This window comes from Molossus molossus, unplaced genomic scaffold (genome assembly GCF_014108415.1).
Source record: "Molossus molossus isolate mMolMol1 unplaced genomic scaffold, mMolMol1.p scaffold_m16_p_14, whole genome shotgun sequence".
NCBI classification, from domain to species: domain Eukaryota; kingdom Metazoa; phylum Chordata; class Mammalia; order Chiroptera; family Molossidae; genus Molossus; species Molossus molossus.
In genome coordinates this window covers 28,418,538-28,442,157 of record NW_023425349.1, presented here as the reverse complement: position 1 = coordinate 28,442,157, position 23,620 = coordinate 28,418,538, and the positions used below count along the sequence as shown (strand labels likewise).

The following is a 23,620-nucleotide window of genomic DNA, read 5'->3' as shown; positions in this document are numbered from 1 at the left end:
ACACAGACTGGCTGACTTGAGTTTCAAAAGCGTGGGCTTGAATGTACACACAACCATGGTCTCAGGCCCCCGGATCAGAGCAATGCCAGGGCTTACATCTTTTTCTGGATAAGAACAAATTGGGGTGGAGTACACTCTTTGTCTAATGTGTTGCCAGTGCACGAATTTTGCAAAGGACTCAACTTATTCACATTGAAACAAAGCTATGCTAACAAAACATCAAAGACACCAAGTCATGTAACAGCAAAATGATCCTTAAGAGTTTCCTGTCCCTCCATTCAGAGTCTGAAAGTGTTTGCCTCTCTCTTCTTGATTTGTGTTAAATCATAGTGTTTTGCCAAAGTCAGAGCTGCATGGCCAAGTTAAACCATATCACCCATGTAACTTGAGAAGAGTCCATGCGTGCAATGTGGTGGTGATCATTCCTTCACTCTCTTTCCAGCCTCTTGGCCCAAAAGTCCTAGCACACACTGTGTGGTGCCACCGTGGGTGGTGGTCATATTCTAGATGATTCCCAGGAAGATGCAGCTGTTGCAGCCTGAAGGAGAAAACTCAACCTTCCCAAGAGTAACACAGGGACCCATTCCCCTGCCCTGCCCACCACTGCCCTACACACACTGAAAACAAAACCATAACAACAACAAAGAAAAAGAGTAACTGCGGTGGTACAAGAAGTTCCTTTTTGCCCTTGCCATTCCACCTACCAGGAATGCATGCAAAAAACTTCTTTTACAGGGTCAAATTGTACATCAGAACCAACCCTCTCCATCCGGACCCCCCTTTTGTTCCTCTCCTAATTTTCTACCCTAGCTCCATTTCCCTTCTTCCAGTATTCCTCCTTTTTGTGGGCAATTCTGTTGATAGGGCAAGGGCCTCAAGGCCTGGGCAATTCTAAACATTATTTCTTGCTAAATGTTCAAACCTAGCACAGTATTTTGCAGATGCAGCAGTAAACAAACAAGGTGAGCTGACAAGAACTCAACAAATAAAAGCAGCCAACTGCGAAGACTAAACCAACATGTCATCGACCAGTGTACAGACGCAGTGGTGAAGGCTCCCATGGGGGAGGCAGAGCTTCAGATGTGAATCCCTCTCCGTAACTCGCTGCAGGTGAATAAAACAACCTTGCGACAACCAAGTCTTGTTCTTGAATGAAGCACCCCAAGCCGCGAACCCCGAGTCTGGTAACGGTCCCACTGTAAATCCCTTTCTCATTCATTTCCTACTAGGTGTCAGGTATTGCTCTAGGATCTGGGGGTGAATGAAATGAAACATAGAAGACCCTTGATATTGTGGACCTTATATTCTGTGGCAGGAGGTGGAGGGAGAAAAAATATAAATACATAAGGGAGTTTCGGGTAATGATGAGCTTTGAAGGGAAGCAAGCTGGGTAATGTGATAATGGGGTAGGAGTGTCTAGGGGTAGCAAAGGGGGAAAACGGTTTTAGGATGGAAAGAAAGCCTGTGTGTGTGTGGGGGGGGTGATTAAAACAGAGTTCAGACCTGAATCATAGGAGCGATTCGGGCAAAGGGGAAGCATTATAGGCAGAGAGAAAGGCTTTGCAGCGAGCAGTGAGGCAAATGCAGGGAACTGAAGGGAAGCCGGGGCAGTTAGAGTGTGGAGAACAGTGACGGTGACGGCGGTGTGAGCTGTGAAGTCAGAGTTTGCAGGGGCTACATCACACCTGGCCTGGGAGGTATCGCAGTGGTTTGAGTTTATCCTAAATGCACTATGATGCCAGGTCCTAGCAAAGTAACACACTCTTTATCCAGAACACTCACCATCCATTGCTCCTTTGCATTATACACAGACCAGTCCTATAAAGATTTTACGACCATCGAACACACATAAAGGATTTATTATATAAGGGAGTTTGGGACACACAAGAGCAGGTGACAAACGTGGAACCCCTCTGCCTCACTAATCAGCGTCCTCTTCTCCCATGTCTCCAACGTGTTAGAGCTGCCTCATTCCTACATTCCTACGGCACCTGTTCCTTGTCCGTTTTGATACATTCATCATTTGCCTTTGGATTTTCATCTGTTTTTACCCCCAAATGATGATCATAGATGCATTTTTAAAATCAGTTCATTTATCCATATTTCTGAGTAGGTCGTTAGGAAAAAGGTTAAGACAGTTTGTTCCATTCTAAACCAAAAATCCCCATTTGGCACAGAGTGCTGACTCATGGTGGGACTGATCCAAGCGCTGGGGCCCGCGGCCAGCCACAGCATGTCTCCGCGCAGCGCTAATGCTCTAATGTACGGATGGGTTTTGGGTTTTTGTTGTTGTTTTTTTGCCATTAGCAATATTCAATTTCCAGTTGTCTTTGACATAGCCCCAGGGTTTTCCAAATAAAATTCAACCTGAAAAAAAAACCATGCCAGTTAATGAACATTTCTCAGCAAATGCATTGTAGCTGGGATAAAAATAACCAAATTGTTCATGTGACTTAAAATTACCCAATTTTCTAGCATGTGTTTACTGCAACTCACAATGAGTCTTAGTGTATCTTAAAATCCCAGAGTAATCAACTCCAATTAGAATGCCTCTCCACTCAAATTAAGTTACCAATTAGATAAATTCTCCCAAATGAGAAGTGCATCCAAGGTGAATTAGATTAATCCTATCATTATAGAAGTCCTACTTGTACTCTCCATTTATACTGTAGTATTCTCACCCAGTTTTCTTTAAAGGGGAAATAAGAATGCATGATTCATATATTTCCATTTGAGGAATTCAATTATGAATTTTTAAGTGAATAGCCAGTACTTTTGAATGCTACTTCGAGACTCCACTGTGGGGGGTGTGTGTGAGAGAGATCCTATTTGACACCAAAAATTCATCCCATAGAAATAAAAGAGAATGACAAAAAGTCTCCTCAGGATACCTCAGTGGAATGAGTGCTTTTATTTTAACTGATATGTCTCTGCAAATACACTCAGGCACAAATGAGAGCTTCTTAGGCCCGACACAATTTAAACTGTGAAAGATGAGCGGGACCGTTAGAGACCTTCACCCTCCAGGTAACCTATGCTCCTTGACATGGGAAGGGGACGTGAGTTCTCCTCCAGTCCCCCTGCTTCGGATTACATGAGAGACTCCAGCTTTGGTGTGAAGCTGTCAGCTGTCCTAATCAAGGACAATGTACAAAAATTGGACTCTAGGAATGAGTGACAAAAGGGAGGAAAATCTAGACGTGGGTAGAGATAAAAGGGCAGCGCTGAGCTGCAGAAAATGTCCAAGGAGGGCAGACTCCAGTTAAGGTCAATAGGAGAAAATGTCTCGGTGTACAGGGAAAGACATCAGACAAGGCACAGATGGCCTTGGCCATCCAGAACGAAGGGGTCAGGGGAGTAGATGTCTGCACGCGGTAGGCAATGGAGCTGGAAAAAGCAGAAATGTAAACCAGTAATGATTCTCTGTCTTGAGCCTGGCTAGCTTACACATAGCTCTCCTGCCACTGGACAAAACAAATGTTCATGAGGAGATCCAATCATTAATGCAACAAACTCTAATGAGGTCTAGGTTGAGGGTCGTTCTGTTCTCAAACGTGGGGGCAGACCAGCTCCTGGGAGAGGAGAAATGGAGGTGTGGAATCTGAACATCTTAAAGAAGTCATCTAGTAGCTCTGGTCACTTCAGGCATTCCTGGGAGATACATAACAGGTCACCGTAACAACACAACACTCACTGATACCTGTTTGTTCCCCAAGACCCACATGACAATGAGTTTCTACCATCTTATTTTACAGAGATATTATTCAGTCCAGGTTACAATCAGATTTTACAAAAGAGAATTTGACTACATAGCTATTTATAACATGGATGTGGTTAAGAAAAAAGCGCAGGGCTGGAAGTCAGAAGAGCTGTGTTTCAGTCCTGTTCAGCTGTGTGGACCTGGAGAAGCTGCTCAACACCTCTGGGTCTCGGTCTGTTCATCTGTAAAGTGTGGTGCTGAACCCGCTCCCGCTCCCCCTGTGCTCCCCCCATGTTCTTGACGGATCCCCCAAATGGAAGCTCACTGTGGAAATGTGAAAGCAAAGGAAGGATGTGGCACTGAAACAAACTGGATAAGTGCTTAACCTCGAATATAATCATCTGTCCTCAGGAAGGGACTTCTTGTCTACCGGTTCGATAAGTCTCATCAAAAGGCCATTTATTTGTCACTTCTGAGAAAAGTAATTATCAGATGATAGTTTTGGAATAAGCTCAAGAGAAGTCTCAGATAAGTCTGAGTTTGAGTGAAAAATTACTTTGGGCTTGGTTGGAGGTGGGGTCAGAGGAAGGCTGCACTCCCATGACAAGTCAGCCTTTATTCTAGCAGCGGTTGGTCTGCACGGCCGCTCCACAGGCCTCAGCGCTGTGTCCTATCTCATTCTCTAAACAACATCATTGATATCCTGGTCCAAAACACACCTGAGTTGTATACACTAATTACAGGGGAGAAAAGAACTAAAATTTGCCAAGTGCCCTCTCTGGGCTAAGCACTTACAAGGTGTTTTACATACATTCTGTCATTTTAACCTCAAGGCAACTTTGAAAGGTTCCACTGTCCCCATTTTACAGGTGAAGAAACTGAGACTCAGAGTGGTTATGACTTGCCCAAGTTCACACCACTAGGATGTGAGAGGGATCTGAAATAAAAATTCAGGGCTTCTGACTTCACAGTCTATGATTTTTCTTCTATAGCATCATGCTACCTAGAAGAAAAAGAAATGAGAGTGACTGGTTGGCTAGCATAGTTAGGGAAAGGGATGTACAGTTAGTAAGGAGCTCGCCTATTCTATATCGCTCTGCAATGTCCAATTTTCAAACAATCAGAGTAGGACAGAAATCTTCAATATTAAGTCACTAATAAACATAAGCAATCTGACTTTGATGATCCATAAGGTGCTTTCAAATTTTGCTGAGCCTTAAAGTTCTCGCTAACAATACTGATTATCAGTGCACTACAGTGCAGAAGAAAAGGCAGGTAACCGAAGCCGGGTCACCTGCCTGCAAGCTGCCAGGTGCTGTACCGCCTTTGTCGGCTTTCATTACATCAAGTCAAGGAAACAAAAGGAATCTATCAACATGGCCCTGCCTCTTTAGACATATATTCTAAACACATCTGATCTCGTGTCCAATGAGAAAGAAATCAATTCAAAAGGATCTCACCTTTCACCAAATTTTACCCTTAAAATCCTTAAACAGTCATATCACCGTGCACAGTATTTTTGGCAGTCACAGTCTCTATCACAAAGACAACTGGAGACTATAACTGGTATTTAAATGCCCCTCGTTGCATGAGGCAGTGTGGCTGTGTGGAGGGACAGAGGTCAGGATCTGCTGCTCCTGCCAAGGTTCTTGACTGGTTTTTCCTCTGCTGTTTCAGGGCCTATATCCCCAGCAATGTTAAACGACAAAATATCTGCAAGCAACCATGTCTAAATAAAGACCTCCGTATCTGACTCTCCAAGAAGCAGCCAATTTCAGAAAGGTCTTTCTCGGCCTGCTAGAGCAGACTGGGGTGAAAGTTGTACCGGAGGCTGGAGAAGAGCCCGATGTGTTTCACGAGATTGGGTTCCACCACATAGGCCCGCTCCCCCTTGGCCCTCAACAGTGAGTACAGTGCCATGTCCTTGCCAAAGCCCTGGTGGCAGTACACCTGGGACAGATAGGTGAGGGTCCGGCGGGCCGCAGGGGCAGGAAAGAGCATGGCTGGGGTGCAGCACTGCGAAGCAGGGACCACACTGTAGAGGGAAGGGCTCAGCCGCCGCAGTTCCAGGAAATAGTGCCGGCCCACCAGTTCCACCAGACCCATGCTATACAGGGAGAAGAAGAGCATGACGGGCCAGCTAAACCCTGGACGGCTGGCAAACCACATGTATATCCAGGTTAGTAAGGGCCCCAGCACCATGCCCACACCGATCCACTCCAGGATCCGCATGGGCTCTGGGTTGATGTAGTGCTGGAGCCTCTCAGGATGATAGAGCTTCAGATAAAGAGCATCTCTGAGGTGCGGCTCGGAGAGACGAACCCGCAGCAGGTGCTCCAAGACTGGGAAGATCTGTTCTTCTGGAATGGCATCATCTTCCACCATCAGGACGTAGTCTGGGTTGTAGGTCTGCAGGGAGGACTCCAGGCAATAGACGTAGTCCTGCTTCTCTTTCTCAAACGAGTTGGTCGAAGGGTCGTCTCCATAATCATCCTCAGTGCCCTCGTAGCGGTTGGCCACGGGGACATACTTGGACAGCAGCTTGGCATCGAAATGGCTCACACTGCGCTCCACGTTGCACAGGAAGAGTTGGTGCCCCTCGCACTGCGGGCCGCACTGTTGAAGAAGCCGGTGGAACTGGGACACCACCTGCAAGACGTAGTGGAAGCCAGGCTGCCTGTCTACAGTGACGATGGTGATGACCAGCCAGGGCCGGGGGGTGGCCTGCCAGACGATGGGCACCGAGCCGTTGGCAGAGGGTAGCTCCTCAAAGTAGTGGAGGGCAGCTTCACCCTCTTTCAAGCTTTGTTGCAGGTAATCTTGGCTCATTTGATTCAGATGCCAATGGCGAAGGTAGAAGTAAGAGTGTAGAAGCCGATGACAGGCCAGGGGGGCCAGCAGGCCAAACGTCACTACCGTCAAGATGAAGAGCTGGACAGCAGTGCTGCCCCAGGACAGCCGCCTCAGCCTCCGGAGAAGCATGGCAGCTGGAGAGGCTGATGAGCTCAGGAGGTCAACTCTGGTCAGGTCTGGTCCCAAGAACAAACCATCCTGGACTGCAGGCCCAAGTCAGTGCAAGTCAAACCTAAAGAAAGAGGAAGCAGAGAATGGTAAAGGGCTTTTAAAAATCCAGGGATGGAACTCAGCACATATCAAACCAGAAATTCCAGTTCTAGGCTGAGTAGCTACTAGAGTCTTAAGCATTGTCTCTAGTACACTATTCTTTGGTTGTGTCTGTCAATGATCTTTTGGATTATTTTATGATTTCTGTGAGTAATGAAACCTTGGTACATCCAATCAAGTCTTCATGCCTACAAGTGCTTAGTTAGGTTTACAAGGTGCCAGTAAGTCACCAGGTACATAAGCTCAGTATGTCAATTAAGCAGCTACACCAGAGCTTCTCAACCTTCCTAATGCCACGACCCTTTAATGTAGTTCCTTGTGTTGTATGTGAGTGTATCTGCATGTGGGTGGACCCGCCTGCAGACAGATAGAGGAGCGGTGTCTCAGTTCCTAAGACCATCCGAAATATGTGTTTTCCAATGGTCTTAGGCAACCCCTGTGAAAGGGTTGTTCGACCTCCAAAGGGGTCGCGACCCACAGGTTGAGAACCGCTGAGCTACACAGACATGGGTTCTTAAAACAGATGCAAAAAAACAGCAAGGCTTGACAGACACAAAAATAAGTTCCAAAGTAAGTGCACTGTAAATACTTTCTGATGTAATTTCTGAAAACTTGTCTTTTCTGCAATCCCAACCCCCTGAAAAAGACTATTTATGGCTCCCTAAAATGTCTCTGTCAAGATCTTCCATTCTTATTTCTCCAATTTCATGCAACTATACTTAAATTGTAGATTAGTTTAATCCTGATTGCTCCAGTGCTTTTATTTTTATTATTATTTTTAATCCTCACTCAAGGATATGTATTTTTTATTGGTTTTAGAGAGAGAGGAAGGGAGAGAGAAACATCCATGTAAAGAGAAACATCGATTAGGTGCTTCCCGTGCACACCCTGACCAGGGATCAACCGGGGATCGAACCCTCAACCTAGGTATGTGTCCTGACCGGGAATCAAACCTGAAACCTTTTGGTGTATGGGACAATGCTCACCCAGCCAGGGCTCCCATTTTATTTTTTACTACCATAGGAACCGGTGAGAGAAAGGATCTCCCCTGTGCAAGAGAATGTTAGAGCCCCAGACTTCGGGAGAAAAGGCCAGGTCTAAGGTAGGCAGAGATGAAGAGGGAAGAGACAGATGCCCTAGCCAGTCCCAGAAAGAAATGCCAAGTGACAAGATAACTCAGAGTGCAGGCCTGAGGTCAGGCAGGTGCTGGTCTGGACCCCAGCTCAGCCACTCACTTGGTGGACAGTCACTTCACTCTCCGTACCTTGGAGTCCAAACCTTGGAAATGGAGGAAATAGTCATACCTATCACACGGGGTGACTGTGAAGATTAAATGTCTTACACAGCAAAATAATGCATAGTAAAAATGCCATCAAAATACATCCCTATGTACAAACTCAAGTAGTATCTTAGGACTAAGCAGGTCTAATGATATGAGAAAAAGAGATTCACACCACAAAACAGAATTAAAAGGACAAAGCCAGTATGACACCAGTAAGGTCAACGCAAGACTAAATGGTGTTAACTCACAGACACAGACAACAGTGTGGTGACCGCTGAGGGGCTGGGTGGGGTGGAAGAGGGTATAGGAAGAGAGTGTAAGGGGGATAAATGGTGATGGAAAAAAATTTAATTTAATTTAAAAATTAAAAAAAAAAACACTAAATGGTGTCTATAGAACAGAAGGTAAACCTCTTACTTCAGAAGCATATAGTTTGCACACTTTTGGAAGAAAACAGCCTAGCTTGTGAATTATCTTGAAGAACGACTACCCAGGCACCGTACGAGGCTGTCGTGGGGCAGTCTCTAGTGGCCTCATATCCATGTTCTCCCTTGGGCACACAGAAAGACCACATGTACTAGCCCATCTTCTTCCAGGCGAGCCCATAGGACTAGGGCTTGCCAGTAAAATGTGAGCAAAGCAACGGGTGTGACTGCTGGGCCAGGTGGTTGACAGGTGTGCCTCTCAACGTTCTCCACCTACCTCTATCAGCTAAACAAACAGCCTTGGTGGATCTAGAATGGGGCGGAGCCACCAGGTGGCAGGAACCTGTATTCTTGAATGACTGCATGGAACAGAGGTCCCTCCCACAGCTCACTTCCAGCACCCTTCCTACCTAGAGTGGGCTGTGTTGTGAGTTATACGTAAACCTCTGTGTCTAGCCACGCATGATTTGTGGACTTGTTTATTACTACAGTTAGCCTACCCTGCCCACTAGAGTTGTGTAGAATACCAAACCTGTCTGCGGTACAGCAGGTCCTCAAATGACGTCATCTGGTTCTAACACTGATGAGATGGTGGAGGAACCTAGCTCTTGTTTACATCACCAAGTCTATGGTAAAATGGTTTCATTATATGTTTTGCATAAATTTGAAAAGCCTATTAACGGTGTTAAGTGAGGACTTACTGTATGATGACAGAGTAATTCAAGGAAGCAGAGAGACGAGTCTCATTTCAGCAACAGAAGCAGATTATATTGTGGAGTCCCAGAGGTGAGACAGACTATTCCAGTACTGGTAAGAGATCTGAATAGCACTACAGAGGGAGATAAGCAGGGAGAGGTTTGAATACTACACAACCCCAGCTTGATGACGTGTGCCTTCTGGAGAACTGCAGACTGGTTGCTTATCTCTGGGTCTGTCTAGGTCAAGGGTGTTAATAAATCACATGGCTGCACATCTCCATGGCCTTGCCAACTCCACATCACTCGGAGTGGAAACCAAGGGCTGAAACTGGGTTGAGCTCACACTCCTGCTGAGCTGGCGTTGGGAACAGAGTCATTTCGGTGGTTTCCAGCTCATCCTGTTCTCCCTACCCAAGAGAGCTGTACCCACTTAGAGGAACAAAATACAGTCAACAGGTAAGGCCTGCAGCTGGGGAAATGCAAGGCACACATTAAATGCTAAGATGACAATGTGATTATAATGACAAAGCAGAGCTCTTTTTCCGTATAAAACTGCATTCCACCCTCCTTCAACACACTGTCCCAGTAACAGTTTTTGGTAAAGCAACAATGTGACACTCTAAAGTCCAGGTAAGTCCCAGGGGTGGGATGTTTCAGGATGTGTGTGTGTGTGTGCAGAAATGCACAATCACACAATTGATTTAAACATAGGAATCTGACCATGTCAATCTCCTAATTAAAAGGTGGGGTACAGACTGACAAGTCTCAAAGGAGGGGGGTTGGGGGAAGAGATAAACCACAGAACTTATATGCATGTATGCATGACCAATGGACACAGACAACAAAGCTGGGGATGGGGCGGGGGGATGGGGAGGAGGGTGTCAATGGGGGAAAAAGGAGAAACATCTGTAACAAAAACAAATTCATAAAAAACAAAAAATAAAAATAAAAAAAAACCTTCTTTAGCTTCCGTTTGCTCTCTTAATAAATCCAAATTTCTTATCACGGTCCACAGGCCCTTTATGATCTGGCCCTGCCTTCCTCTGTCAGCTGGCTGTACTGCCTCCCTTTCTCAGTATGTTCAAAGCTAAGAGTTGTCAATATCTTTCTGCAAAGTGCTAGACGGTAACAGTTTAGACTTTGTGGGCCATGCACTCTTGCATATTCTTCTTAGGCTTTTTTTAAAACTCTTTAATCATGTAAAAACTATTTTTAGTGCTCCAGTCACATAAAGACAGGCTGGAAGCCAAATCTGGCCTGTAGCCCAGAGTTTCCAACCCCTGCTCTAGACTAGCTGCCCAGTAGAAATATAATACAAGTCACCCGTGTAATTCAACTTGTTCTCGTAGCCACAATAAAAAGGTAAAAAGAAAAAGATAACATTAATTTTAACATATTTTAATACAATACATCGAAACATGGAGCTAATATACAAAAATTATTAATGCGGTTATTTTACCTGCTTTTTTCATACTAAGTCTTTAAAATCCAGTGTGTATTTTATACTTACAACACATCCCAATTCAGGAAAATGCAAATCAAAACTGCAATGAAATATCACTTCACACCTGTTAGGATGTCTATTATCAAAGAGACAGGATATAACAAACGCTGGCAAGGATGTGGAGAAAAGGAACTCTTGTACACTGTTGGAACATACACTGGTACAACCATTAAGAAAACAGAAAGGAGGTTCCTCAAGAAATTAAAAATAGAATCCCACTTCTGGATATATATCCACTTCTGGATAAATATATGCTACGTAATCCCACTTCTGGATATATACCCACTTCTGGATAAATATATGCTACATAATCCCACCTCTGGGTACCCAAAGGAAAAAATCACTATCTTGAAGAGTTTCCTGCACTCCTGTGTTCACTGCAGCATTCTTCACAATAACCAAGACATGGACACAACCTACATGTCCAATGGCAGATGAATGAAGAAAGAATGTATGGCATATATTATATGCAATGAAATATTGTTTTTAAAAAGAAAATCCTGCCATTTGTGACAACATGAATGAAGCTGGAGGGCAATATGCTGAGTGAAATGAGGCAGAGAGAGAAAGCCAAATAAATACTGCACGTGATCACTTATATGTGCAGTATTTAAATAAAAAGTCAAACTCATAGAAACAGAGTGGAGTGGTAGTTGCCAGGAGCTGAGAGGTGGAGGGACAAGGAGAAGTTGGTCAATAGCTACTAACTTTCAGTGATAAGATGAATAAGCTCTGAGGATCTTATCACATAACATGCAATAACGTGCATAACATGATGACTATAGTTGATAATAGTGTATTGTATAACCGAAATTGGCTAAGACAGAACTTGTGTTCTCACCAAAAGAAAAAAATATGTTAAAAAAAGTAAACTCTATATCCAGATATGAAAAAATTTTAAGATATATCTTCAGTTAAAGAAGACATTTAAAATGCTACCATCTATGTAAAAAAAGGGGGGGGGGGAATATACATACATGTACTTGTATACACATAGACTATGGAAGGCAAGAGATTGGCAACTTTGCCTCCAAGGAGGGAACTGGGTGGCTTAGGGACTGGGGTGAGATAAAAACATTTTATTAAAGACCTATTTGCACCTTTTGACTTAAAGGTACTGACTTACAGAAAATAAAATTTCAATTTTAGTATATTTAACATAAATATCATCACCCAGCAATTTTATCTATAACAGTAGCTTGTTAGATTCCTTGCTAGCCCTTGGGTTGGCCAGCCTCCCCCATGGGAACATGAGGTCTTGATCACCATAGATACCCAGCACCTTGCACTACCTGTTACAGGAAGGTAAAGTCCACGGTATTTATTGAGTGAACAAACTGACTGAGGGCACACCCTCACACCAGATATGACCGGAGAGACCCTGAAAGCACCAAGTCCGCCCAAGGCCCTTGGCTTCCTGCTTGAGTTTTCCAGGATCTTGCTAAGAAGCCTGGTGCTCGCAGGGCTGGCTCCAGGATTTCCGTGCAAAAGACACTTGTGTGTTCCAGGCAGCAGAGGGGAGGAGAAGACTTTCTTGAGGCTATGTTTAGAAAGCAAGCACGAAGCCCTGGCTGGTTTTACTCAGTGGTCAGAGTCAGCCCGAGAACCAATGAGTCACAAAATTTGATTCCAGACAAGGGCATGTACCTCTGTCCCCGGCCCTGGTCAGGGCTGTGCGGGAGGCAGCCAGTCGATGTGTCTCTTCCCCACTGATGTCTCTCTCCCCCCCCCCCCCCACTCTATCTGAAGATAAATGGAAGAATATCCTCGGGTGAGGATTTAAGGATTTAAAAAAATAAATAATAAATAAAGCAAGCATGAAGATTTTCCTTAGGTTTCATTATTTATTGGGCTAGAAACTAAAGAATCTAGTGCTGATATAAAAAGGACCTTCACTCCCAGGCAGTTTCCCTACTAGGAGTAATAAAAACATTCACATCTCAGAAATTTCTTGTTTTAAAACCATGGTGTGAGACTGCTGTTCTCCTGACGATGTGCAAAGAAGAGGGATTCGGTTCAGAGGACACCCACCTGGTCCCTGCCCACATTGATCAGTTCTTGCTAGGGTGATGAACAGCCCCAGATCTTTTTTTTTTTTTATCCTCACCCAAGGATATGTTTTTTTATTGATTTTACAGAGACGAGAGAGAGAAAGAGAGAGAGAGAGACAGAGAGAGAGAGAGAAATATTGATCATCAATCAGTTGCCTCCCAAATGTGCCCCTACCTGCGGATCGAAACTACAACCTAGATATGTGCCCTGACCAGGAATCGAACCAGCAACCTTTTGGTGTACGGGACAACTCTCCAACCAACTGAGCCAATGGACCAGGGCAACAGCCCCAGATCTTCATAGCTTACAGTAACAACATGCATTTCTTGCTCACTGGTCTGTGGATAGCTATGGCTCAGCTGGGTTCCACTGCAGACTGCAGGTCAGAATCGGATCACTGCACATACCTCTCATTCCCTGTCAAGTTGCAGAATGGCCATCTGGGCATGCTCTTTTGGTGGATGGCAGCTACAAAATGTGCAGGTACATTTACAGCCTCGCTTAAGTGTGCCACAGATCAAGTCTTCTCATCACGCACCGGCCAATGCAGTGAAGCAGAGAAATTTACTCCTCCACAGAGCACACGAAGGGGTGAGTGAAGATCAGTAGAAAGTGAAAGCAGCAGGCCAATGTCTAAGCCCTCAGGAAGAAAGACAGGCTCCAGCAATCTGCTCAGAGAGTCTGGGACATTTCTAGAATGCTCATAAGGCATCTGGCCTCCTATCATTATATACTGTATAGGTCAGGAAAGGCTACAGCAATGTCCCCGAAGTCCCTGGAGTGTATAAAAACCGAGGTTTAATTCTTGTTCCCATTACTTGTCCATTATGGGTCGACTGTCTCTGCTCCGTGTCATCTATACTCTAGGACCCCAGTAGACAGAAGTGCCTCTTCCCTGAACATGGTTCGTTTTGTGGCAGAGAGGAAGAGACAGATAGTGAATCTCAAAGCTATAGTTCAAAAATCACGCACATCATGTCCACCTACATTCTACTGACCCAGGCAAGTCACATAATAACTCTGAAGTGCAACAGGGCAGAGTTATGTAATTTCCCACAGAAAGGCAGTATCAAAATACATATGGCCAAGCCTGAAGTTTATGATTAGAAAAATTTATGGCTCTCCAGGGAGGGGCAGAAAATATCCTGAACAATAATGCAATCTAGCACACCCACCTTGGGCATGGGGGCTGGGGTCACAGCCTTCATTCAATGGTCAGATGACTGGTTTGCCTAAAATCCAGCTACATGAAGTTATGTAGGCATTCAAGACTATGTTCTTGTTTGCTTTTTAAAACCTCCTCTTAAAAGGACTTAACCACCGAAAATGTAGTTCACTTTACTGATCTGGTTTTAAGATAACTGGTGTTAGGAGAAGTCCTGAAAATAGAATTTTCCGTTGGTAGTTACAGGGAAGGAGTTATCCACCTCCAGCCCAGTCACGGGGGTAGGACAGGGACTGTGTCTACAGTATCACTCTGGTTGCCTTTTCCCAGAATTCCATAGTCACCAGGATGCTGCCGACTCAGGCCCATACTCCAACGATGCTGTCTACTGATTGGCATGGGTGAGGTGGCCTGGAAACAACCTACCTTCACAGCCCTGATTCTAAGGCACAAGGATTAGCGACATTCTTGTCTATCCCTTGCTAGTGCACTTTGAAACACAAACAGTTCCTAAACTGGATGATGCCTGTTACTGCGTCTAGGATGGAGCTGTCAGGGAAGGCAATGAAGGACAAAGACACCAAGACATGAACATGACATAGGGCTAGGATGAATGAATGGAGCGACAATGACAATCACATTTTAGTGCCGCTTCTGAAAATTAAGCTGAAGGGTCACAGGAGTGTGGGAGGCAGAACACCAGACTGAGTCTCGGGAGATAACAACCCCCATGACCCATGTTTCCCGAGTCAGTCTCCTCCATGAACGGCACCACCACTGGCCAGGCACCTGGGTCCAGAAGACCAGTAAGATCTGACTTCTCACCCCTGTCCGGTTACTTCTCAAGTCCTGGCCATTCCACCTCCACAGGCTCTCTCCTCCCCTCCCCTCCCCACTGCCATGCACACCTCCTCCACTGTCCTTCCCTGGTCACTCCTCGCCGACTCCATCCAGCCCAGCTGACCGCAACAGGCCCCCGACGAGGCTCCTGACTTCCAGAGTGAGCTGTTTTGGTCCCAGTGAGAAAGGATAGAAAGAAATGAGGGGAAAATCGGGACAAGTGGAGTGAGGAAGTAGGGTCCCAGCTGACATCCTCTGACCGGAGCCCTCACCTCCATGCATGATCAAAGGGACACCGTTTATCTCAGAAACCCCTGAGGTGGTCACAGTAGTCAACAACAACAAGGCCCCTTCCCAACCAGAGGTGGAGTCAGAATTTGGCACCACAAAGCTTAGAAAACACCCCACACCCTCCCCACACCCCCACCTTGGAAACACAGAAAGTCTCAAGAACCGGCTAAGCATGTGTGCAACTCACTCTCCAGCTGGCCCCGGGCCATTTAAATGAGAACTTTCGCTTATTTCACAGCAGCACCCGAACCCTGACCTCTTTCTTTTCTCTACCTGAATAGCACTTGCTTTGTTCTCACTCCAACTCACTCTTGACATTTTTCCTGGGGGCCCACCCGATGGGAGAGAGGTCCCGGACATGCAGGCGCAGGGCCAGCCCACGGCACTGGAGCAATCCGGTAATAGCAACTCGCTAATTAGGTGAATTTGTATAAAGAAATCATTTGCTCTCTCTGAGACTGTTTTGCCTCTCAAAATAGGAAAACAAAAGATATGTCATCTGTACAAGTGTTGTAAAGATGAAATGACACAATAGCTGTGAAAGCCCTTTGTCAGACACAAGACACCACAAGTGATGTCAGTGTTTTACAGGATGGGCGCCCACACTGTATGGGCATCCATCCTGTCCATCCGAGACTGCAGCACCGGTCTGAATGGGCACTCTTACTCTGTAGAGCCGTTCAATGACTCCCCGATGACTGTGGAATAAAGTCCAAATCTTCGCCAAGATTCTTCACAATCCAGTTCCACGGATCACTCAGACCCATTTTTTCTCACACAGGCTACCTCAACCATCAAGAGTCAGCTCAGAGGGACCTCTTCCAAAAGCCAACCCTGATCTCCCCCAACCAGAAATAATAATTTTTTCTCAAGTGCTGGGGCCCTTCACCAGAATTTTCCCTCAAGGACATTCATTTGTCACTTTCTCCTTTAGACTGTGTCTATTTAGAGCTACCACTTATTAAGCTCCAACTACCAAAATCTGTACTGGTCTCTTTCTTCTGACCAAAACAAAACTCAAATAGCAATGGAACTAATCCCATTTCGATGAAAAAGAAAAAAGATGCTACCAAGTTGCAAGCAGGAAATTCAAACACAGGACAGATGACAAAGCCCAAGTTTTCCGCCTGCTGCTTGCTGCCTTCCATGGCTTTATCCGTGGCCCTTGGCTTATGCCCCGAGGAACTTACAAACTCCTTGTTGGTGATTCAGTCTGATTTATCTTTGGTATCCCTCACAGACGCAGCACAGTACTCTACAATCGAAGAGGCTCGGTATCTGACCGTAGTCAAAGTCGTGACCTCTATGGGCCTCAGTTCTTCAGCTTTGAAACTGGGAGTATCAAAGAGCCCGGTCACATAATGAGCAGAGATCAACTCATCAGTAAGTGTTTGCTAAGCACTTACGTGTCCGGTACTGTTCTAAACACCTCACTGATCCTCATAAGAAGTCTGTAAGAATTAATATTATTAAGCCTTTTGTACCTGAAAAAAAACTAAGGTATAATTAACTTGCACCCAAGGTTAACATACTTGAACCTAGGCAAAGTGGTTCCAGAACCCATGTTCTCAACCAATATACAATAGATTGGAACCCAAGAAAAACAGCTTTAAAAAAATTAGAAATGACAACAGACTTTATGAATGTGGGCAGTAACAAAATTAGCATGTAAAAAGAATATTATATCTATATATATAAATACACACACACATCAGTTCTATCTAATCAATCATCAAATTAATGAATGGGATAAAAAAATACCAGACAAAATGAGGGGGACAACAAAAATACATAGAAATAAATTTAAGAAATAGACAGAATATGCACACATATTATAAGAAAGACATTTTTAAGCCTTTAATAAATGGAGGAAAATAGCATTTTCCCGGCTGGAGAGACTCACTAATGGAAAACTCCTGAAATTTGAATTTCATCAAAATTCATCTCCATATTTAACATAAGGTCAATTCAATTTATTTAAAGAGAAACTGGCCCAGTTCAACAAATGTTTCATATAAACTGCAAGGAAAGTTGGGCCGGTATCTATAAAAATGTTTTATGTATATGCCCTTTGACACAGAAGTTCTACTTGTAGAAATCTAACCTGCAGAAATGCACACACATGTTACCAAAAAGGGGCATGGAATGTTCAGGGCAGTTTTGTTTATAAGAAGAAAGGGAGGGGGGTGGATATAAAAGGAGAAAAAGGACAAACTGCAGAGCAAGAAAATGCCTGGAAACAGGTGTTTAAGATAATTACACAATTAATGTACATTAAAAAGAGAGAAAATATACTGACAAAAGAATCTTAGCTAGGTCTCCGTTATGGCTTGAATCTTTGTGTTCCTCAAAAGTCATACATTAAAACCCTAATTACCAGCACAATGGTATTTGGAGACCAGGTCTTTGGGAGGTAATTAAGTCCTGTCCCTGGAGCGTTCCTGCTGCGCTCAGTGCTCTTATAAGAGAGAGGAGAGGGCTTGCTTCCTCTCTTAGCCCCGCCAGTGAGGACACAGTGAGAAGGTGGCCATATAGAAACAGGAAGAGGGCTCTCACCAGAACCCAACTAAACTGACACCCTGATCTCAGACTTCCAGCCTCCAGAACCAACCGTGAGAAATTTTTATTGTTTAACCTACCCAGTCTGTGGTAAATTGTTACAGCAACTGAGCAGATTTTAAAAGTCTCTAAGAAAAAAATGCAAACTATGTCAACGCAAATTGTAGGAAAATGTTCATAGTCTGATCATTTTATCTTTCATGGGGAATAAAATTTAGTGAAGGAGAGATGAAAGTATGGGGAATGGAGGTTTCCTGTTTTGCTTTCTGTACTTAAGCAAAAAGCATATATATATTACTTTTATAACCATTATTAAATGTTCCATTCAATAAATACTGAGTCCAGTGTCAGGCCTTGGGAGGGTGAATGTGACATTCAAGGCCTCTACTCTCAGGACCCTTGTTATCAAAAACCAAGTAGACATACAAACATGCTTTTGTTTGTTTTGGTGGAGCAGGGAGAGATTGGTTCCCTAACCAAAGTTTTCTAAAGATCATCTGGAGTTAGTACTAACAGAAATTGCTGGGAAATGCTCACTTTGGTAGCACATATGCTAAAATTGGAAGGATATATTGAAAATTAACATGGCCCTGTGCACTGATGACATCAAGTTCATGGAGCACTCCATAATTTAATGCTTGTGATAGTGGTTACATTTGACAAAGTTCATCAAAATATAAACTTAAATTGTGCATTTCATTGCATGTAAACTGTACCTTAATAAAATTGATATTTTTTTAAATCCAGGAAAATGATGATACTGGATAATAAGAATCTGCCAAACCAGACATTAAACCTATTATAAAGCTTTAGTAATTAAAATTTGGTGCACTGGCACTAAAATACACAGAACAGATACAAATATGTAATAATTTATTCTATCATAATTGTAGTAATTTAAATCAGAGGTAAAAAATAGACTTAAGAGCTTTGCAACAACTGGCTAACCTTATTTAGGACAAGTAAGTTAGCTCTCCACTTTACAACTCAACCTATAACAAATCCTACATTAAAATTTTTAAACAAAAGCTTTAAAGTATCTGAAGAAACTACAGGACAATATGTATATAAACTTGGGTTAAGAACAGCCTTTCTCAGCAAAGTCCTCAGTTAGAAACCATAAAGAAAAAGAATAGATTTGACTAAATAAAAAGTGAAATTTATATATGATCAAAGATGGCCCTGGCTCAGCGGTTAGAGCGTCCACCTGCGGTCCAGAGAGACCTGGGTTCGGTTCCCGCTAAGGGCATGTACCTCAGTTGCAGTTTGTCCCCAGCCCTGGTTGGGTCGTGCAGGTGGCAGCCACTCGATGTGTCCCTTTCACGTCGATGTTTCTCTCTCTCGCTCTCTTCCTCTCTCTCCCTCCCGCTCTATCTGAACAAAAAATGAAAAAATGTCCTCGAGTGAAGATTAAAAAAAAAATTATATATGGTCAAAAATGAAAAACAAACAAAAACATTAAGGAAACTGGGAAAGATTGCAACATAAATGACAGAATTACTACTTTAATGTGTAATATATAAAGAGTACTTAAAAATTACGAACAGCCCTGGCCAGTTTGGCTCAGCGGTTAGAGCGTCAGCCTGCGGTCCAGAGAGACCCGGGTTCGGTTCCCGCTAAGGGCACGTACTTCGGTTGCAGTTTGTCCCCGGCCCTGGTCGGTCGTGCGGGTGGCAGCCACTCGATGTGTCCCTTCACGTCGATGTTTCTCTCTCTCTCTCCTTCCTCTCTCTCCCTCCCACTCTATCTGTACAAAAAATGGAAAAATATCCTAGGGTGAGGATAAAAATAAATAAATAAATAAAAAATTACGAACAGAAATTAAGTCAATTCACCCACACAAATGCAAAAGGCCAAAACACACCGGAAAATGTGTTGATTTCTCCTAGGTAATCAGACATGCAAATTAAAACAAGATATTATTTTTGTCCACGTTACTGGGTTAATTGTGTGTATGCAGAGGAAATCTGAACATATCCTGAAAAATTTCAACAATCTAGAAGATGAAGTTGTCCTATGTTCTCCTTTCCATTTTTGTTTCCTGAATGTTTTGAAATAAACTTTTACTTTGAAAAGTTCTAATAATTTTAATAACATTAGGTGTTAGACACACATAGTTGTCTCTTCTCACCTCCTAAAGTACCTGGTACAGTGCACTCTAGAAATGCACCCCTAAAAGAAAACTATTCTCCCTTACAAGGCTTAGTTCTCTTGGGGAAATACACGCAGGCACACACACCTGCGGGTTTGGTTAAGTCTGCGTAGTGAGATCCCTGGAGCCGCCCTGCGGCCCAGCAGAGAACAAGGTACAGCAGGGGACGTCGGAGTCGCACCCACCCTGTAGAAGCTCTCGCCCCAAAATATCGCGGGCGCAGTGCGGCACCGGCAACACCCGCGCCCAGGCCAGAGAGGGCGAGACAAACTGGCGTGGTCCTAGCGATCCCTCGAGGAAAGAGAGTGGGAACGGAAGACCGGAGTCCGGATCCTGCATCTGCCGCTGACCTTGGGCAGTGCCCGCTGGGCTTGGGCCTCAGTTTCCCCATCCGTAGGCCAAGGCTAACGGTCTCGATCGCCGCGCCGCTTACCTTCGGCCAGTCTCTCCGGGACCTGGGAGGGGCGCCTTCCCTTGCCCGGGGGCCCTTTCCCGGCCCCCAGGCTGCGAGGTCGCCCGCAGACACCCATCACCGCGGCGCTAGAGGCGCGCCCGGCCGGCGGAGGGGAGGACGCGCCCGGACCCTCGCCGCGCGGGCGGCCATTAGGCGACCTGCTCCTAGGTGGCTCGACCCCACCAGGCGGGCAGGAGCGGGACGGGGGCGGGGGTCTTACCTGGACTCGCACACGCCGGGCTGGCGCTGTCCTGTCGGCCTTGCAGCGCAGCCTGAGAGGGCGAAGGGTGGGGAGGCTCCCTCGCCGCGACTCACCCCTGAGCCGACGCGGGCCCCGGCTGCACAGGGGGCGCCCTTGCGGGGTCCCCTCAGTCTTCTGGAAGGAAGCGGCTGGCGCCACGGACTGGGCCCCAGCGAAGCCCGCCTACCCAAAGCGCACGACCCGGGGCGCAGGCCCTCCAGGCTGCGCCAGCCCGGCAGCTGCTCACCGTGCCAGCTGCGGCCGCGCTAATCCCGGTCCCCTCGGTCCGGTGTCCCCGGGTGGGCGCTTCGGTCACGATGCCAACGAGACCCGGAAAATCCTGCGCAGCGGAAACCTACCCGGTGGCTGTGGTCAGCTCCGTCCTCTGGGCACGCAGAGGGCCGCCTCTGGTGTTGCCTAGTCTGGCTAGTTCAGTCCCATGGAGGAGCCACTGCCGGACCCTGAAGCCCCGGAGAAGCGTCGCAGCGCGGTTTGGGGGTGCGCCTTAGCCTCACCTCCTCCCGCGCGGCGCAGCTCCCTGTGGCCTGCGAGCTGCGGAGCAACAGCAACCCCCGAAGCCAGTTTGGGAAAAAAAAAAAAAAGGACGGCAAAGGCGCCAACTGATGGGCAGAGAGGGAAAAGCAGGCTCAGGGCAAAGGAAGTTGAAATGAGGGAGGGACTGAGTATCTGCGCTGTTCACAGCCCCAGCTGGCTATCAGCCTTGTTCTTTGCCTGGGGGATTTGCTTTTGCCAACAATAAAGAACAAAACAGGTCCAAAGACATGGCAGCATGGAACAGAGTGACAGATCTCAGGGAATGCAGGGATGGGAGGCGGGTGAGATTAGCCAAAGAACGTATATGTATATATGCATAGTCCCTGAACACAGACAGTAAGTAGTGCAGGCAAAAGCTGGGGGTGAGGCAGGAATCCGGTGGAGGGGGCTAACGGGGTGAAAATGGGGGACATCTGTAATACTCTTAACAACAACAAAAAATATTAAATAATAATAACAGACACCACTTCCATCCCCAACCCCTATGGTACCCCACCTTACCCCAGGCAATTTATGAACATTCCTCTAACTTCCACGTCACTCCTGTACATTAGAGATTACCACCTCCAATTTGCTAATGATGAAAGATTTGAGAAGATAATTAGCCAAGTGCAACCCTTATTCCAAATGCCAAAAATGTAAATATTTGTTAAAAAGCAGAAGGTTCGATCTGGCCAGATCATCTAGACAAGCATGGTATTTAGGTGTGTAGTTTTCCCCCCTTACCTGCCAGCCTCTCCCAGGAGTGGCTTTGGCGGTTCATTTGAGTCAGAAGTAGTACTCAACCTCAACCCTTAATTTTTACAGATAGATAATAACACACCCATTTTACAGATGAAAAATTGAGGTTTTGCCAAAGAAATTATCTTGTCTAAGTGACAGAGCTGATCAATCAAGTCTACTAGTTGATAATGGAGTGGTTATTTGCTAGGCACTATGTAAAACAATTCACATGATTTTAGTATGTACTCACAACAATCTTGTAAGGAAACTACTATTACTATTCCAAGTTAAGAAAACTGAGGTTCAGAGGGGTTAGGAATTTGCATAAGGTTGCACAGTGAGTAAGTGGCAGACTTCAGGTTCAAATTTACATCTTTCTTTGTCTACAGTGGCTTCACCTGTCTCCTAAGCAATTGTTTTCTTCCTCACATTGTGCCACTTCTTGCTCCTTCTGTTGTTTCTGGATTTTTGCCAAAGATGAATAGAGTCTCTAACCTGCATCCAGAGGTTCAGGGTATTGTAACATATTCAAGCCCAGTACTGAGCTCATTCCCAGACATCTTCTTGGATGATGTAAATAGCACCTAATAAACTGAAGTCTATATCAGCCAGTGGCTGGCTTTTTGTGTATGGGGCACACACTATACCATTTATGGATCCTGATGCTTCTTCCAAACTATGCATTCCAGGCATAATTACAAGGGGCAGGTCAGAGCTGTATATTTCATTCTAGGTACACTGGACCTCTGCTCTTTCTCAAATACACCAAGCTCAGTTCCACATTAGGGCCTTTGCACCTGCTGTTCCCTCTGTTTGGAATACTCTTCCTCTGGATTTCCACAGTTGCTTGCTCCCCCGCTGGCCCTGATCATCTAGAATAATCCCTTCCTTTGTTCTGCACTTCTCCCTTTCTTCTCCTCAGTAAATGACAAATGAATGACTATGAACTCCTGGTTCTACCCTGTAATTCTAACACTTTGTATGTATTCACCTAAAATAAAAAATAAACAGTGAGAGGCAACAAGCATTTATTTGGGATTTTAAAAAATACAATTCTGGAGAACAGCTTCAGGCAAACAAACAAACAAACAAACAAACAAAACCCCATGGTATTTCAAGTACAGGGTGAAGGCAAGGGGTTTACATGAGAGAAGGAAAGGAATAATTACATGAAAGGAAGAAAGAACTCCTGTGGTGCTGATAAGCAGAGCTACTCTTAGCTATACACGGTTGCTTTTTTATTCTATCTTCAGATAGAGAGTTCATGATCATCAGTCCTGTGGTCAGGAGGTACACTATTCTTGGGCTTTACAAATAATAGTTTGTAAGACAATGTTGGTTTGGCCCAGCCCAAAGGTCTGGCCCAGTTCCAACAGTCCAGTGGTTGATGAAGCAAGACATGCAAGGCAGTTCCGCTAGCATGGCAGCTCTCGCTCCATTTTGTAGTGGCTACGTTTATGTCATTTTCACACACAGACCATCTAGGATAACCTGGCACAGGGAGGAGAATCATGAAGGGGGTATCAGAAAAGTGGCTGTAATTACTAATGAAGAAAAATGGGGAAGGACAATATAAAGGAAAATCTGAAAGATATGGAAAACAGAAATAGAAGCTCCAGACAGGGGAGGAAAAAACAATAAAAGATAAAATATTGAGAAATAAAAGACAAATTTAGAAATTAAAGTTAAGTATGAAAAGGAATGTCAAAGAGGAGAGGTAGGTAGAAACCCACAAACACATTTTAGTGACATTTAAAAATATAAAAGGCAAAAAATCCTAAAAGCTTACAGAGAAGAATAGACCAAAACGAAAGGAAAAGAATATCAGAAAAAATTGTTGTTAGATTGACTGGTTG

The 23,620-nt window shown here is 44.9% G+C and overlaps 1 protein-coding gene across 3 annotated transcripts; it reads right to left on the bottom strand.

Annotated features, from left to right (window-relative positions):
* Positions 1-1,864: 1,864 nt before the first annotated feature.
* PGAP4 (post-GPI attachment to proteins GalNAc transferase 4) lies at positions 1,865-21,023 on the bottom strand. Of its 3 annotated transcripts, XR_004959531.1 has the most exons (3): positions 20,466-21,014; positions 5,161-6,785; positions 1,865-2,367 (listed from the first exon to the last, which is right to left on the bottom strand). XR_004959531.1 is itself a non-coding variant. In XM_036261990.1 (2 exons), exon 2 carries the CDS (start codon positions 6,680-6,682, stop codon positions 5,498-5,500), a length of 1,185 nt encoding a protein of 394 aa, XP_036117883.1. In that variant the 5' UTR covers positions 6,683-6,785; positions 20,846-21,023; the 3' UTR covers positions 5,002-5,497. The 3 variants fall into 3 exon arrangements, 2 of the variants coding, with proteins under 2 accessions (XP_036117883.1, XP_036117882.1); XM_036261990.1 differs by lacking the exon at positions 1,865-2,367 and having other exon boundaries at positions 5,002-6,785; positions 20,846-21,023; XM_036261989.1 differs by lacking the exon at positions 1,865-2,367 and having other exon boundaries at positions 5,002-6,785.
* Between the last annotated feature and the right edge of the window lie 2,597 nt (positions 21,024-23,620).